Source organism: Nymphaea colorata, chromosome 1, assembly GCF_008831285.2.
Source record: "Nymphaea colorata isolate Beijing-Zhang1983 chromosome 1, ASM883128v2, whole genome shotgun sequence".
Taxonomy (NCBI): Eukaryota; Viridiplantae; Streptophyta; class Magnoliopsida; order Nymphaeales; family Nymphaeaceae; genus Nymphaea; species Nymphaea colorata.
In genome coordinates this window covers 1,775,274-1,787,809 of record NC_045138.2, presented here as the reverse complement: position 1 = coordinate 1,787,809, position 12,536 = coordinate 1,775,274, and the positions used below count along the sequence as shown (strand labels likewise).

Genomic DNA, 12,536 nt, shown 5'->3' with positions numbered 1-12,536 from the left:
TACCTATGAAAGACCTTAGAATCGCTAGTCATGTGGTGGGTAGCACCACTGTCAATAATCCACTCTCCCATATGAGAATCCGCCACCACGTCGGGTTCACCAAAGCAAAAAAAGCATAACCAAAAAACAGGCAGAAAGAATGAACAACAAACGGCAACTGGGAACAACAGAAAGGACGATGATGGGTGATGACGCAGGGAGCTAACAGATCTCAAGAGGTAGGAAGAGAACCGCAACCGGCACATACCAGACGACGGCAAACAGCAAGGGAGGCCTCGGGCAAAAACAACAGAGCACAAAATGGCGGGCGACGGTGAGCGCTGAGCGATGGACGACGCTAGGCGCCGACAAATGCTGAGCGACAGGGACTTAGGGTAATGACAGAGAAGGTAGAGCTGGGCTGCACTGGCGATGGAGCACGACGAGCGTGAGCTGGGCTGCAGCCAAAAACCAGTAGCAAGAGCAGTCGAAATCGGCAACAACAATGGAAGCGGCGGCGGTAGCAGCAGCAGTGGTGGCAGCGGTGGCGGCAGAATAACAAGAGCGAGCGATGGAAAGGTCAGGGCCGAAACTTCACGGCCGACAAAAATTTTCACAAACTAGTCACGGCTCTGATACAATGTAGAAACAGTAAAAGCGAGAAGAACACAAATGTAACGTGGCCCTCAACGAGAGGGAGAAAAAACCACAGGTGAGGAGGTCTGGTGCCCACTAGCCACCAGACTCTCTCTCCAACAAAGGCTACAAGCTGGATCAGGTCTGGACCTAGACCTAGTCCCAAGACCCATCTTTACATGCTTCATCAGTAATAATATCTTTTAGGTTGAAACAAGACATCAAATGGTTTCATTCACCACATTTTCAAACAAGTTAGAAAAAAAATCAGTAATCATCTGCAACTAAATCTGATATTTTCTTAATATTTCCCAGCATTCATATGACCTCCGGATTAAGTAAAATATAATCGACCGAATGTGAAACTTCAAAAGTCCCTAAGCGCATACCATTCAATTACCCTACAAGCACAATTTCATGAAAGAACGATGGTAAACAGAAGGCCCAAAATCTGGGTACATAGCAGAAACAAATTGTTTTCCATAGGATTAATGGTAAAAAAAGTTATGGTCTCTTTCTAAGCAAGAAAAACTAGACGCAGAAGGGCAAAATGGAAGGTCCAAAATCCGGGTTCATATCTGACGCCAATCCCTGGTGATATGCAGGCTGCGGCCGTCCCTGGTGATCTGTAGGCCGCCGACGTGGTCCTGATGGAGGATGGTGATGGTGCCAGGGTCGGTGTGATGCCTGAGACCGAGCGCCAGCTCCGGCTGCAGGCACCTTGGTCCATTTGCAGGCAAGCTTCCTTGAAGGCGCCCTTATCCAAGCCCATGCTCTCCGACAGAATCTCTAGAATTCGTGATGCCAACTTCATGTTCACCTTGCAGTAGCACTCCACCACCCCTCGCCACCCCTTCGGCTGCTCTGGCCACATGGCAGAGTCACGAGACTCCACTATGTATGAGAAGAAGGTGAAGAACTCGTGCCAGTTCTCAATCTCCTTCCTGAACAAGTGGTTGCTGACTGAATAACCGGTGCGCTTGCCAGCGGTTATCTAGCACCGGAGCTTCTCCTTGGCAGGGAGCTGGAAGAAACGAGTGGAGAGGTCGGCCATGGCGGAGACCAGCGTTGGGTCCACGCCGTGGTCGATCACCTGGAAGATGCCCTAGTTTTCCAGGGCATCCAAGATGTTGCGGAAGACGGGGGAGCGGCGGGCAGAGTCGGCAGAGTCGATGTCAGCGAAGGAGATGATGGGGACATCATTGGAGAATGCATTGTGCACGACTTTTGGTCGCTCGGCTTGATTGCGGATGAAGGCGCTCTGGGGACGGTCAACTCCTTGCTCAGTGAAGGAAAGAAAGGCTTCAGTGCTTTAGGTTTCTCTAAGTTGGGAACCATCTCTCTTTCTCTCTTTCTCTCTCTCTACTGTTCTTCAGTCCTGAGTTTCAATGGCGATGGTCTGCAAGCATGAAGACTCTCTACTGTTCTTCAGTTACTGAGTCTCAATGTCGACGGTCTGCACCCCTGAAGACTTATAGTGCAGTATGAATACTAAAACGTCCGAAGTGAACCACACGTCCGAAGTGAACCACTTAGATACTTAAGACTATCCACCGACAGATCTGCTTACTCTCAAGGTAATTAATTCATACTGTTTTCCAATGATCAAATTGAATAGTCTGGCCGCAATTAATCATATTCCTCGTTTAGCCTTTAACGCAGTAAATATTAATGGTTTTAAAGTTATTAGTGTCTGCAAATAATTAGAAATTATGGACGCCTACTAAGTGTGCCGGCCCTGAGTATATAATAAATGTCAAGAACTCTGTAATTAGTTAATGCCCATAAAGTAAACCTCTAGGTAAATAGAGCTAGACTCGGATACAAAGAAAAAGTAAATAAAATCCTATAAATCTACGCGATTGGAAAAGGGCAAGAAAGAGGACGCTCTTACCTTGATATGAAGCTGCTGCTGGGCTGCACCGACCCTACGGTTGGGCTGCTGCTGGGCTGAAAATGATAAATGGCAATGGGAAAAGGGCAAGAAAGACAAGTAGGGCTGCGATGAGGAAAATGGCAAACAGGAAAAAGTGAGGGAGAAAGAGAGAGAGAAGCAGCCTGTGACTAACCTCGCTGAGGAGCTGCTATGAAGAGTCAGCTGTTTCAACTTTCAACCAGGGGACAGTGCAGCGCCAAAAGGTCGCACAGCTTGTGACTAACCTCGCCGAGCTTGCAAGACAGAGAAAACCTTACGGACATTTTTTATTCTCTGGAAATTTCTTTCCACCCCCGAGGGTAGAAAGAAATTTCCCGAATAATAATTCCAGAAATTTCTTCAACGGCCACATTTTGAGTCCCTTGTTTGATGGGGGAGGAAATTTTTTCCTAACACTACAGTATATTTCTAATGCATCAAACGGCCCTAAAAGTAAACCCCAAAAAGATATTAAAAAAAACTCCTGCGTTAAACTTTTTTAGTGTCATTTTCTTGTAATTTATTTTGCTCATGCATTTCTTTATTTCTATCAAGATTGTTTACATATACGTCAAAATATGTATGTGATTTTATTAATTAATAATAAGGCATTATGAGCTAAACGAGTAGTATTCCTCTCTTGCTCTTTTTTGGCTTCTCAAATCTATTCTTGAGTGAGCAAGGCTTCTTTATTCAAGTTCACGAGGAAGTGGCTCACTGTGATTTCCGATCCTTGCCCATGGTGCATATTTTCTTTTTGTTTTTTAGCTTTTGACATATTGTCGCAATTCTTTTTGGGTAAGCAGGAGGACAAATTCCATTGCCTGCATGAGAGCCGAACTCCCTTCGTTCCCTTTGCCTATAGGTCTGAAGCTATGTTGGTACCAAGTAGCGAGATGTTTACGTATATAAGACCCACCTCCATATGATATAGGTACATAGCCTGCCATGGGCTGACAAAAAATGCCACATAATGTGCCCGATGATCATCCATTTGAGCTACGCCCCTTGGGGCCACTGCTACATTTTTTTCTCCATTTGTGGTTACCAATAAAATTGGTTGCTGTTGCCATGCATTCATTCCTTGTCACAGCAGTTGGCTTGACTAATGTTGCAGTTTCTTTTTGCTACTTGAGAACTCTAATCATAAAGATATGTTGTTAATTTCCATCATCAATGAAAAACCTTAGAAAAGCTCATGCTCATTATCTATGGAGTCTCGTGTCTTTAGCGAGGTCTCATATCATTTCTGTGCAGTCAAAATTCCTACTAGAATCTTGCATCACTTGCCTTCCTAGGTCTTCCATCAACCAAAAACTTCACACAAAAAGAAAGATGCTCTCCAAGAAAAGAAAAATGCTCCCCATGTTAAAGCTTACATGAGGTGGCAATAAGATTGTTTTTGCATACAGATTGAACTCCCAAGAACTTACTAGCACTTTTATGAAATCACATAAGAACCATTTGACAAAAAGAACAGTAACAAAACTGTTTCATGAATATATCTTAAAAATTGCAGCAAATTCATAATACACTATGTTATACACTATGTTTCAGTGTTTGATGTATATTCATAGAACGGTTTAGCTACTACTCAAGTCAGTATTGTAAAAATTGGTTCACGAAACAAAACGTGAATCTATTATTTCCATGAATCGGCCAACTCAGGTGAATCAATCGGTTGTGCATAATGAACACTACTGAAAAATCATTTCAAAAAATAAAAATAAAAAGAAAACTACGTAAAAACATTTAAAACAAAAAATTTCCTAAAACACTCAACAAAGTAGTTAAATGGTCACATGGCACTATGTAATCCGCCCCTGAAACTGAATCGACTGACTCAGGCTGATTCTTATGAACAACCATTTCTTATGTTAATTAAGAAGAAAAAGTCACCACAAATATCTGGCAGGCTTATTCTCACCATATGGAACTCACTTTCCCACTGTCTTACCTGCCTAAAGATAAAGACACACTTGCAAATGGATCACATGCATATGTGGCTCTCACTTTTAATGCTTTTTTCCGAAAGGTATTTACCCAACGAAAAAATTGAAGCAGAATGTCCAAAAGTAGTTGAATAATTTTTTTTTTCCTTGTTTAGACAAGACCCAACAAAATCAAAATTGATGACTTTGAAATTTGTGTGAATCTGAACTATGTATTGAATGTTTATGATTTTTAATTCTTTTGAATTACATAGTTTTTTGAAAATTTTTGTTTTTAAACTGGATGATCTCAGATGTGATCGGGTGAGTAGAAGGATTAATCCCACCACCCAAGTGTGAAGCAAAGCCCACTTTTTTGCCCTCTACCATAGAGTCTAAAGTTGTATCGATGTCAATGTCAGGCATCAAGATCTCCATGTTCTTCAACTGGCATATAAAACTCATTCCCTTTACGGTCGAGGAACATAACCCTAGCACCACATACATGCCTAGGCCTGTCAAGGGGTTGATCTCATATCAGGAGATCAATAAAACCGGCAAGAATCTTCTCATAGATGTCTCTATCAAGTGCAGTCACTTTATTACTACACGAGTCCTTTTTTTAAGCATTCGCGGATCAAAGAGGACACATACATACTGACGTGAAGATAAGCACGCATATGCGTGCATGCACACAAAACACACACAAAGTTATTGACGGAGGAAATTAAGCAAATGCCAAAGAAACTTCCCAACACACACAACCTCCATGCTCTTTGGTTCATGGCTTTTCCCGTTCCTTGGCAACTTCCACATCGCACTGCATCTTTTTTGTGTACATCTCCTTGAAGGAGACTGGTTTCTCGATCAATGGCTTCTCGCCCTTGGCCAGCTTCAGTGGGTAGACAAGGGCATCTTGTGCCGGGTACTGGAATGCGCCGATCGACAGACGGCTGGAATTCGAGTTCACCACCACTTGGTGCTCCACCGCTGCAAACCTCCCGTTGCTCAAGCACTAGTATACCAAGAATAAATATATGTGAAGCAATGATAGAAATAGGAATTCCTGTTTAAGGAGCACTAATTCCTTAAAATCTAAATTGTATCTTTAAAGGGCAAGCAATATATAAGCAACTAAATTATAAGTTATAAATATGAAATTTATGTGGGCATGTGTAGGCAACTACGCACACAAGCTCATAATGTGAAGCTAGAATTGTTGATAAGTGGAAGTAACCCACCACTTGAGTGAGAGGCCGAAATCCCTCATCTTTGTCCTTTCTTTCTCTTATGATATGTAAACTTCCAGTTGCTGTCAGGAACTGAAAATAACGTCCCCCACTATTTAACAACACATGAAACTTAACTAGTGGCCATGAGAATTCTAAACCCAAATCATTTTTTTCATTAGTGGACTCACTGTTCGGTTGTACTACGCCCTAAAGTTTTACCTTTTCGTTGAAAAACGGTGAGTGACTTAGTTGCTTTGCCTTAGAACCCTACGGTTTCACTTTGTTTAAACTGAAGATATAGTTAGCATGGATTTAAAATCTAGGCTACGTGTTAAAAACCATATATTTAATGTTGGATGTCAGTGGTTTGATCTTAAATTTGTGGATCTAATCACCACGGATGTATGTTCTGCAATGAAACAAACATGACATAATAAGGTTATGTCATTTCTTTGTCTCACGAGTCATACAATGCATGCATCTGCAAAAACAAAGGCCGGTGCATATGAGACTCATACCAGTTTCCGGCCGCATACCACCTGCTTATGTTGTCAGATATTTACATTCAAAATATTTTAAAAAAACCGCCATAATCCTTAAATAAGAATGCTAAAATGAGATTCAGGATTAGTTTTGAGGTCCCTAAGATCAGCTTGGTTGGTTTTGAGTTGGTGATGATGCCTGGGGTCAGAGTGTTTTCGTACGCGAGCATGTTCTCCAAGGTTGATGACAAAGGCACCATCGATGGGCTTGACGGTGAGCCAAGTCCGGCCGCCATCCCTGGTGATTTGCAGGCCGCCGACGAGGTCCTGAAGGAGGATGGTGATGGTGCCGGGGTCGGTGTGACGCCTGAGACCGAGCGCCAGCTCCGGCTGTGGGCACCTCGGGTAGAAGTTCACCAAAACCATTTGGTCCATCTGCAGGCAAGCTTCCTTGAAGGCGCCCTTCTCCAAGCCCATGGTCTCCGATAGAACCTCCAGAATTCGCGACGCCAACTTCATGTTCGCCTCGCAGTAGCCCTCCACCACCTCCCGCCACCCCTTCGGCTGCTCCGGCCACATGGCAGAGTCACGGGACTCCACCGGGTACGAGAAGAAGGTGAAGAACTCGCGCCAGTTCTCAATCTCCTCGCCGAACATGTGGTTGCTGAATACATAACCACCGCGCTTGCCGGCGGTCATTTCGAACCTGAGCTTCTCCTCTGCAGGGAGCTGGAAGAAGCGAGTGGAGAGGTCGGCCATGGCGGAGACCAGCATTGGGTTCACGCCGTGGTCGATCGCCTGGAAGATGCCCCAGTTTTCCAGGGCATCCACGATGTTGCGGAAGACGGCGGAGCGGCGGGCAGAGTCGGCGGAGTCGATGTCAGCGAAGGAGATGATGGGGACGTCGTTAGAAAATGCATCGTGTGCGACCTTTGGCCGCTCCGCTTCGTTGCGGATGAAAGCGCCGGGGACGGTCAACTCCTTGCTCAGCGAAGGAAGGAAATGTTTGAGTGCTTTGGCCTGCTCTAAGTTGGGAGCCATCCTTCCCCTCTCTCTCTCTCTCTCTCTACTGTTCTTGAGTCCTCAGTTTCAATGTCGATGGTCTGCATATGAAGACTTATAGTGCAGCTTGAATAACTAAAACGTCACGTCCGAAGTGGACCATGCTTACTCTCAAGTTGGCACTTCAAAATTAATTCATAGTGTTTTTTAATGATCAAATTGAATCGTGAAGTAATCATATTCCACCGTTGGCCTCCAACGCAGTAAATATTAATGGTTTAAAAGTTATTAATGTCTGCAAATAATTAAAAATTATGAACTCCTACTAATTATTTGCGGTCCCTGAATATTATATAATAAATGTCAAGAACTCTGTAATTAGTTAATGCCCATAAAGTAAACCTCTATGCAAATATGCTGGACTCTGATACAAAGAAATTATCGAGACGATGGGAAGATAATGTTCATAAAGAATTCTGTAGGCAATGGTGAGGAAATTTATCAGGCATATATATATATATATAATTATGCAAGAAATTCAGATGTAAAGTTTGAGCCAACAAATCAAAGTTGGTATAAGGCTATTTTCTATTTTTCAATAAAAGCACTTAAAAGTATTTTAAAATGTTTAACTATTTCAATTTGAATACCAGTATGGTAACTAAGTGGACCACGGAAAAAGCTGATGACAAGCCTGCAAGCAATGAGGAAGCGACTTTGTATCAATTCGGGCGCCGCATACAAAATAAATAAAAGGAATTCTTGAAACTGCAGCTCCTCTTTTCTATCTATGTCGTTAGGAGGGGGACTGAAGAAGCATAGTAAGCAGAGAGGAGAAAAGTGTTTTGTGTTTTCTTGGTGGCGCATTTGAGAGAAGTGTTTTCATATAAAACTAATTAATTAATAATTAATATTATGTTTAATTAAATGTTTTTGTGTAAACATGCATACTATTACAGTTAAGACATCAACTAAGCAAGATATCTTAGATAATATATTTATTTAACTGAAAAATAATAAAGAAAACTTCAATTAAGAAAAACGGTTGAACTCATAAAAACAGTTTAATATGGAAAAACGGTTGAACTCATAAAAATGTTTTTTTTATGAAATCATCAATTACTTTTTTAATCAATCAAATAATTGTTTTGTATAATCATACAATTTGTCCAAAAGTCTTAGGTATTTGATATATAGCACATAATTCATAAGTTTAAAAACAAAAACCTTTAACGAGTAGAAAAACAACAAATTATTTGATTTAATAAATTATCTATATATGACTTGATTAAAAAATACAATTTCATATAAACAAACACCTATTGCAATAAAGTTAAGAGGACTAACTCAAAAAGTTAATGATGATGTGGAGTTAATGAAGGTTTGACATCATTTAGCACTTTTTTTTACGGATATAACACAAATTGTTTCAATTAAAATTGAAAAAAATCATTTAATAATGTCTTCCTTAAATGAGAAATAATATGGGCCACTTGCTTTAATAATTCTCAATAAGTGATCTTTATGAAATAATACTTTACTCCATTAGAATATGTTATTATTTAAAAATAGACAAATCATTGTTCAATATATACAGTTAGTATGAAAAAAATATGAAAGTCATATGAATAACTTATGGAAAAAATATACACACCATATAAAAAAACTCATAGAAAAAGTGTGAAAATCATATAATAAACTTGTTTATTGAGAAAAACTGTTTCTCTAATTACTCGAACATATCATTTGCTCAAACATGCAACTTCATAAAAATTTTATTTAGTTGATAAATTAGTTTTTTTAGATAAATATTTAAAAAAAAAAGAATATGTCAAAGAATACATGTGAAAATAATATAACATGTCTTTAAACTACTTAAAGATATAGAAATCAATTATGACAAATTATGAGTATGAAGAACTTATTGAGAAAATTGATGAGCAAAGAATAAAACATCTTAACCAACCACGTCAAAATTAAGTAATAAATACTTGTTCATAAAAAGAAAATATGAAAATCTAAAAGATCAAAATAAAATTATTTGTCCAAAAGAGTTAGGAGTAAAACTCGACAAAACTATATGAAATCACACGTATAAAGCAACAATCCAACTTTTACTAAGTATTTATAAAGGAAAAAGATTATGGGTATCCTTCAAAACAACCATATTCTGAAATGAAAGATAGGTTTTAGATAAACATTTAAAAAAAAGAATTGATAAGAAAAAAATATGTGAAAATAATACAAAATTTTTGAATTAAGAATTAAACTCAAGTTTTATTCAATGACTTTATTTATTTTATTGATTAATAAATCAATGCAACATTTTTTAATTAATTTAATAAAAAACAACTATTTAACAAGTAAATAAAAAATAAGTAAAAAATTAAAAAGTGGCCTATTATAACTATTTAATTAAACTATCTTATGTAATCAATGTGTGCATTTTTATTAATTAACATTCTGTAAGTAGATAAAAAATAACACAATAAAGATTTTTAAGAGATCAAGGGCTTAGATTAGGGTAGAGGACAACTAGTTGAATGAAACAATTTAAAAAATCGACTTATTTCTGTCCTTTAAGGCTACAAATTTTCCTGGTTTTTTAGGGCTGCACAATGAGTCGAGCCAACTCGTACTCGGTTCGAACTTGCTTGAAAAATCTCGGCTCGAGCTTGACTCGATTATAAACGAGTCGAGTTCAAACTTACAAAGATACTCGAAACAATAAACAAGTCATGTTTGAGTTTTAGGAACTTGACTTGTTTACACTCGATTCAAATCGTTATTATAAAACCGATTAAATATTGAAAACCGATAAACCAAGTCATCGAAACCGGTTCACCGGTTTAGGGTAAAAGTTTTTACACTGAGTGGTTGGTTGTTTCTTTCCCCCATTGTTGTCTCCTTCTCTCTCTTCCATCGACCATCCTCATCGCCCAACACCACAGCTCCGCCGTCCGGCATCCGTCATCTAGCCACCAGCCCACTGACATCCTGTCATCCATGTTTGCCGAACTGCCATTGGTGTTAGGTATGTAACATTTCCCCTCTCTTTCATGTGCTCTCTCTTTGTCTTTCTCTCTTAAACTCTCGTGACCTCATCCTCACAGGCTCACTAAAAGGACAAAGAAGAGAGGAAATCCTTTCACCCTCACAAGCTCACTGAAAGGACAAAGAAGAGAGGAAATCCTTTCACCCTCACAAGCTCACTGAAAGGACAAATAAGAGAGGAAATCCTTTTTTTCCTTGTTATTCTTGTTTTCCCAATAAGAGAGAAACGCTGGAAGAATGTGGAGAGAATGCACCATGTTATAGTTCTTGTTGATGTTAGCCACATTCCCTAAGGTGTTGTTGTGCACTGTTTCTTATGATCGCACCTCAATCATCATCAATGGGTAGAGGATTCTCATCTCTGGATCCATTCACTACCCATGGAGCACTCCTGAGGCACATTCATAAAAAAATCTGGAAATGAGGAAAATGGGTCCATGGCCCCACCGGAACCAAATGAAAAATATATATATATATTGTGTAAAAATTGATTTTTTTTTTTGCTTTCATCTATTTTTTTAGTGTGAGTTAAGTTTGGCTCTACTCAAATCCAACCCACAAAACCCAGCTCTCATTTGACCCGTCCTTGAAGAAAATCTTTTGATCCGTCCTTCAAGAAAATCTTGGCTCCGCCCCTGCATGTAGATGTGGCCTTATCTAATAAAAAAGCCGCAGCTTAGATGTTATCCAACCTTATGTTTTCTGGAAGGGCCATGAGCCCTCTCCTGGGAAAGTAACAATTAGTTTTCTTTTACTCCAGATTCTCTTTTAGTGGTACTTTTTCTTTTCTTTTCTTGTTTTTTGGTGGATAGGTTCATAATGTTGTCATCTATATTTCTGTTCTTTGCAGTGTTATTTTGAGGGCAGATATTCTGTTAAAAGCTGAAACGACATTAAAAAAAATAAAAATTTTGAAAAAACAAATGATATCATCACTCATCGATGAGCAGGATATGCAAATAACTCTTCCCATCCTTGGTAATTGTATCAAAGTTAAAATAAGCACAATTAACTGACACAGAAAGAAAAACCTTAGACCGGTGACATTGACGGTAAGGGAGAGAACAAAGGAAAGGAAGGGCACGGGTTAGGGTTCTATCTCTATTACCATTGACGGAGACGTTCGGGGGAGAGAAGAGGAAAGCAGAGTTAGGGGGAGACGAAGAGAAACCCTCTCCTGCAGAATCCTTCGCACTGTTGTCCCCTTCTTTCTTCCTCTCGCCCACCGTCCGTCACCGTTCTCCATCCGTTGCAGGTTGCCATTCGTCGCCGGTTGCCGTCGGTCTGCATCTGCCCAAACACCCGCTGAAAGACCTTCGAAAAGTCGAGAGGGAAGGAGGAGAAGGTAGTCGGGCATCGAAGGGTTTTTGCCCAAAACTTTTTCGTTGTTTAAACGGTGTTTGGATCCGGTTCTGACCCAGATCTAGATTCGGCGTACCCCATACCACCGTACCCATTTTGCCATACCGGCATACCGGTACGGGTACGCAACTCATTTTGGCATGTACCGCGGTGACATAGGTCCTTATGTTTGTCCTGAATGGAATTTTGGGTCAGTCTTGATTTTATCTGCAAATTAGAATGTTCACTTTCCATTGCTTGGATTTGGATTTAATGATTTGTGCATTAACTTTGTTTTGATATTAAAGAGGATTACCGGTTTGGTTGAAGTATGTACCTGGTATCAACTTTAGAACTGATAATGATTCTTTTAAGGTATTTTTTTCGTTTTGTTGCCTCTAGCTGTTTAAGAATTTTCTTCTGGCCACCTGTTTAGATCTAGTGAAATGAAAAAGTGGGCCGTGATGAGTTTCTGTTTCTTTTTTTTTTTTTTAATTATGAAGGCTGTAATGATGGGATTCACTCAAAAGATTGTTGAGATGATGAAAGCTGAAGGGCTGTTCCAGACACAAGGAGGACCAATCATCTTGTCACAAGTGTGGAAGCATTTCATTTTGAGGATGAATTGGCAATTAGCCGGAAATATTCTTTTCCATTTTGTAGATTGCTGGAAATGGCTTCATACTTTGTTTTTAGTAGCAGGGAGAGAATTTTCCTGGTGTGTGCGTGAGAGAGACAGTTTTTGAAGTGTTCTGGCGATCTGATAATCATGATCCACCTAGTTCTCTTGTGGCATATATGATTTTGTTGGCTGGGAGAGAATTTTTCTTGATTGTTAATCAGCTGCCTGTATTTGTTCATGGAATTTTCTCTTGCATGTTTGTTGCTAAAGGAGGTTAGATAACATACTTTCTTCTCTTGCATGTTTGTTAAAGGAGGTTAGATAACATACTGTTTCTGTTTC

General features: G+C 39.7%; 1 protein-coding gene across 1 annotated transcript; it reads right to left on the bottom strand.

The window, feature by feature from the left end:
* Positions 1-5,039: 5,039 nt before the first annotated feature.
* On the bottom strand, positions 5,040-7,243 carry LOC116263301 (flavanone 3-dioxygenase-like). Its single transcript, XM_031642992.2, has 2 exons — positions 6,398-7,243; positions 5,040-5,476 (listed from the first exon to the last, which is right to left on the bottom strand). Exons 1-2 carry the CDS (start codon positions 7,214-7,216, stop codon positions 5,243-5,245), a joined length of 1,053 nt encoding a protein of 350 aa, XP_031498852.1. The 5' UTR covers positions 7,217-7,243; the 3' UTR covers positions 5,040-5,242.
* Positions 7,244-12,536: the final 5,293 nt, after the last annotated feature.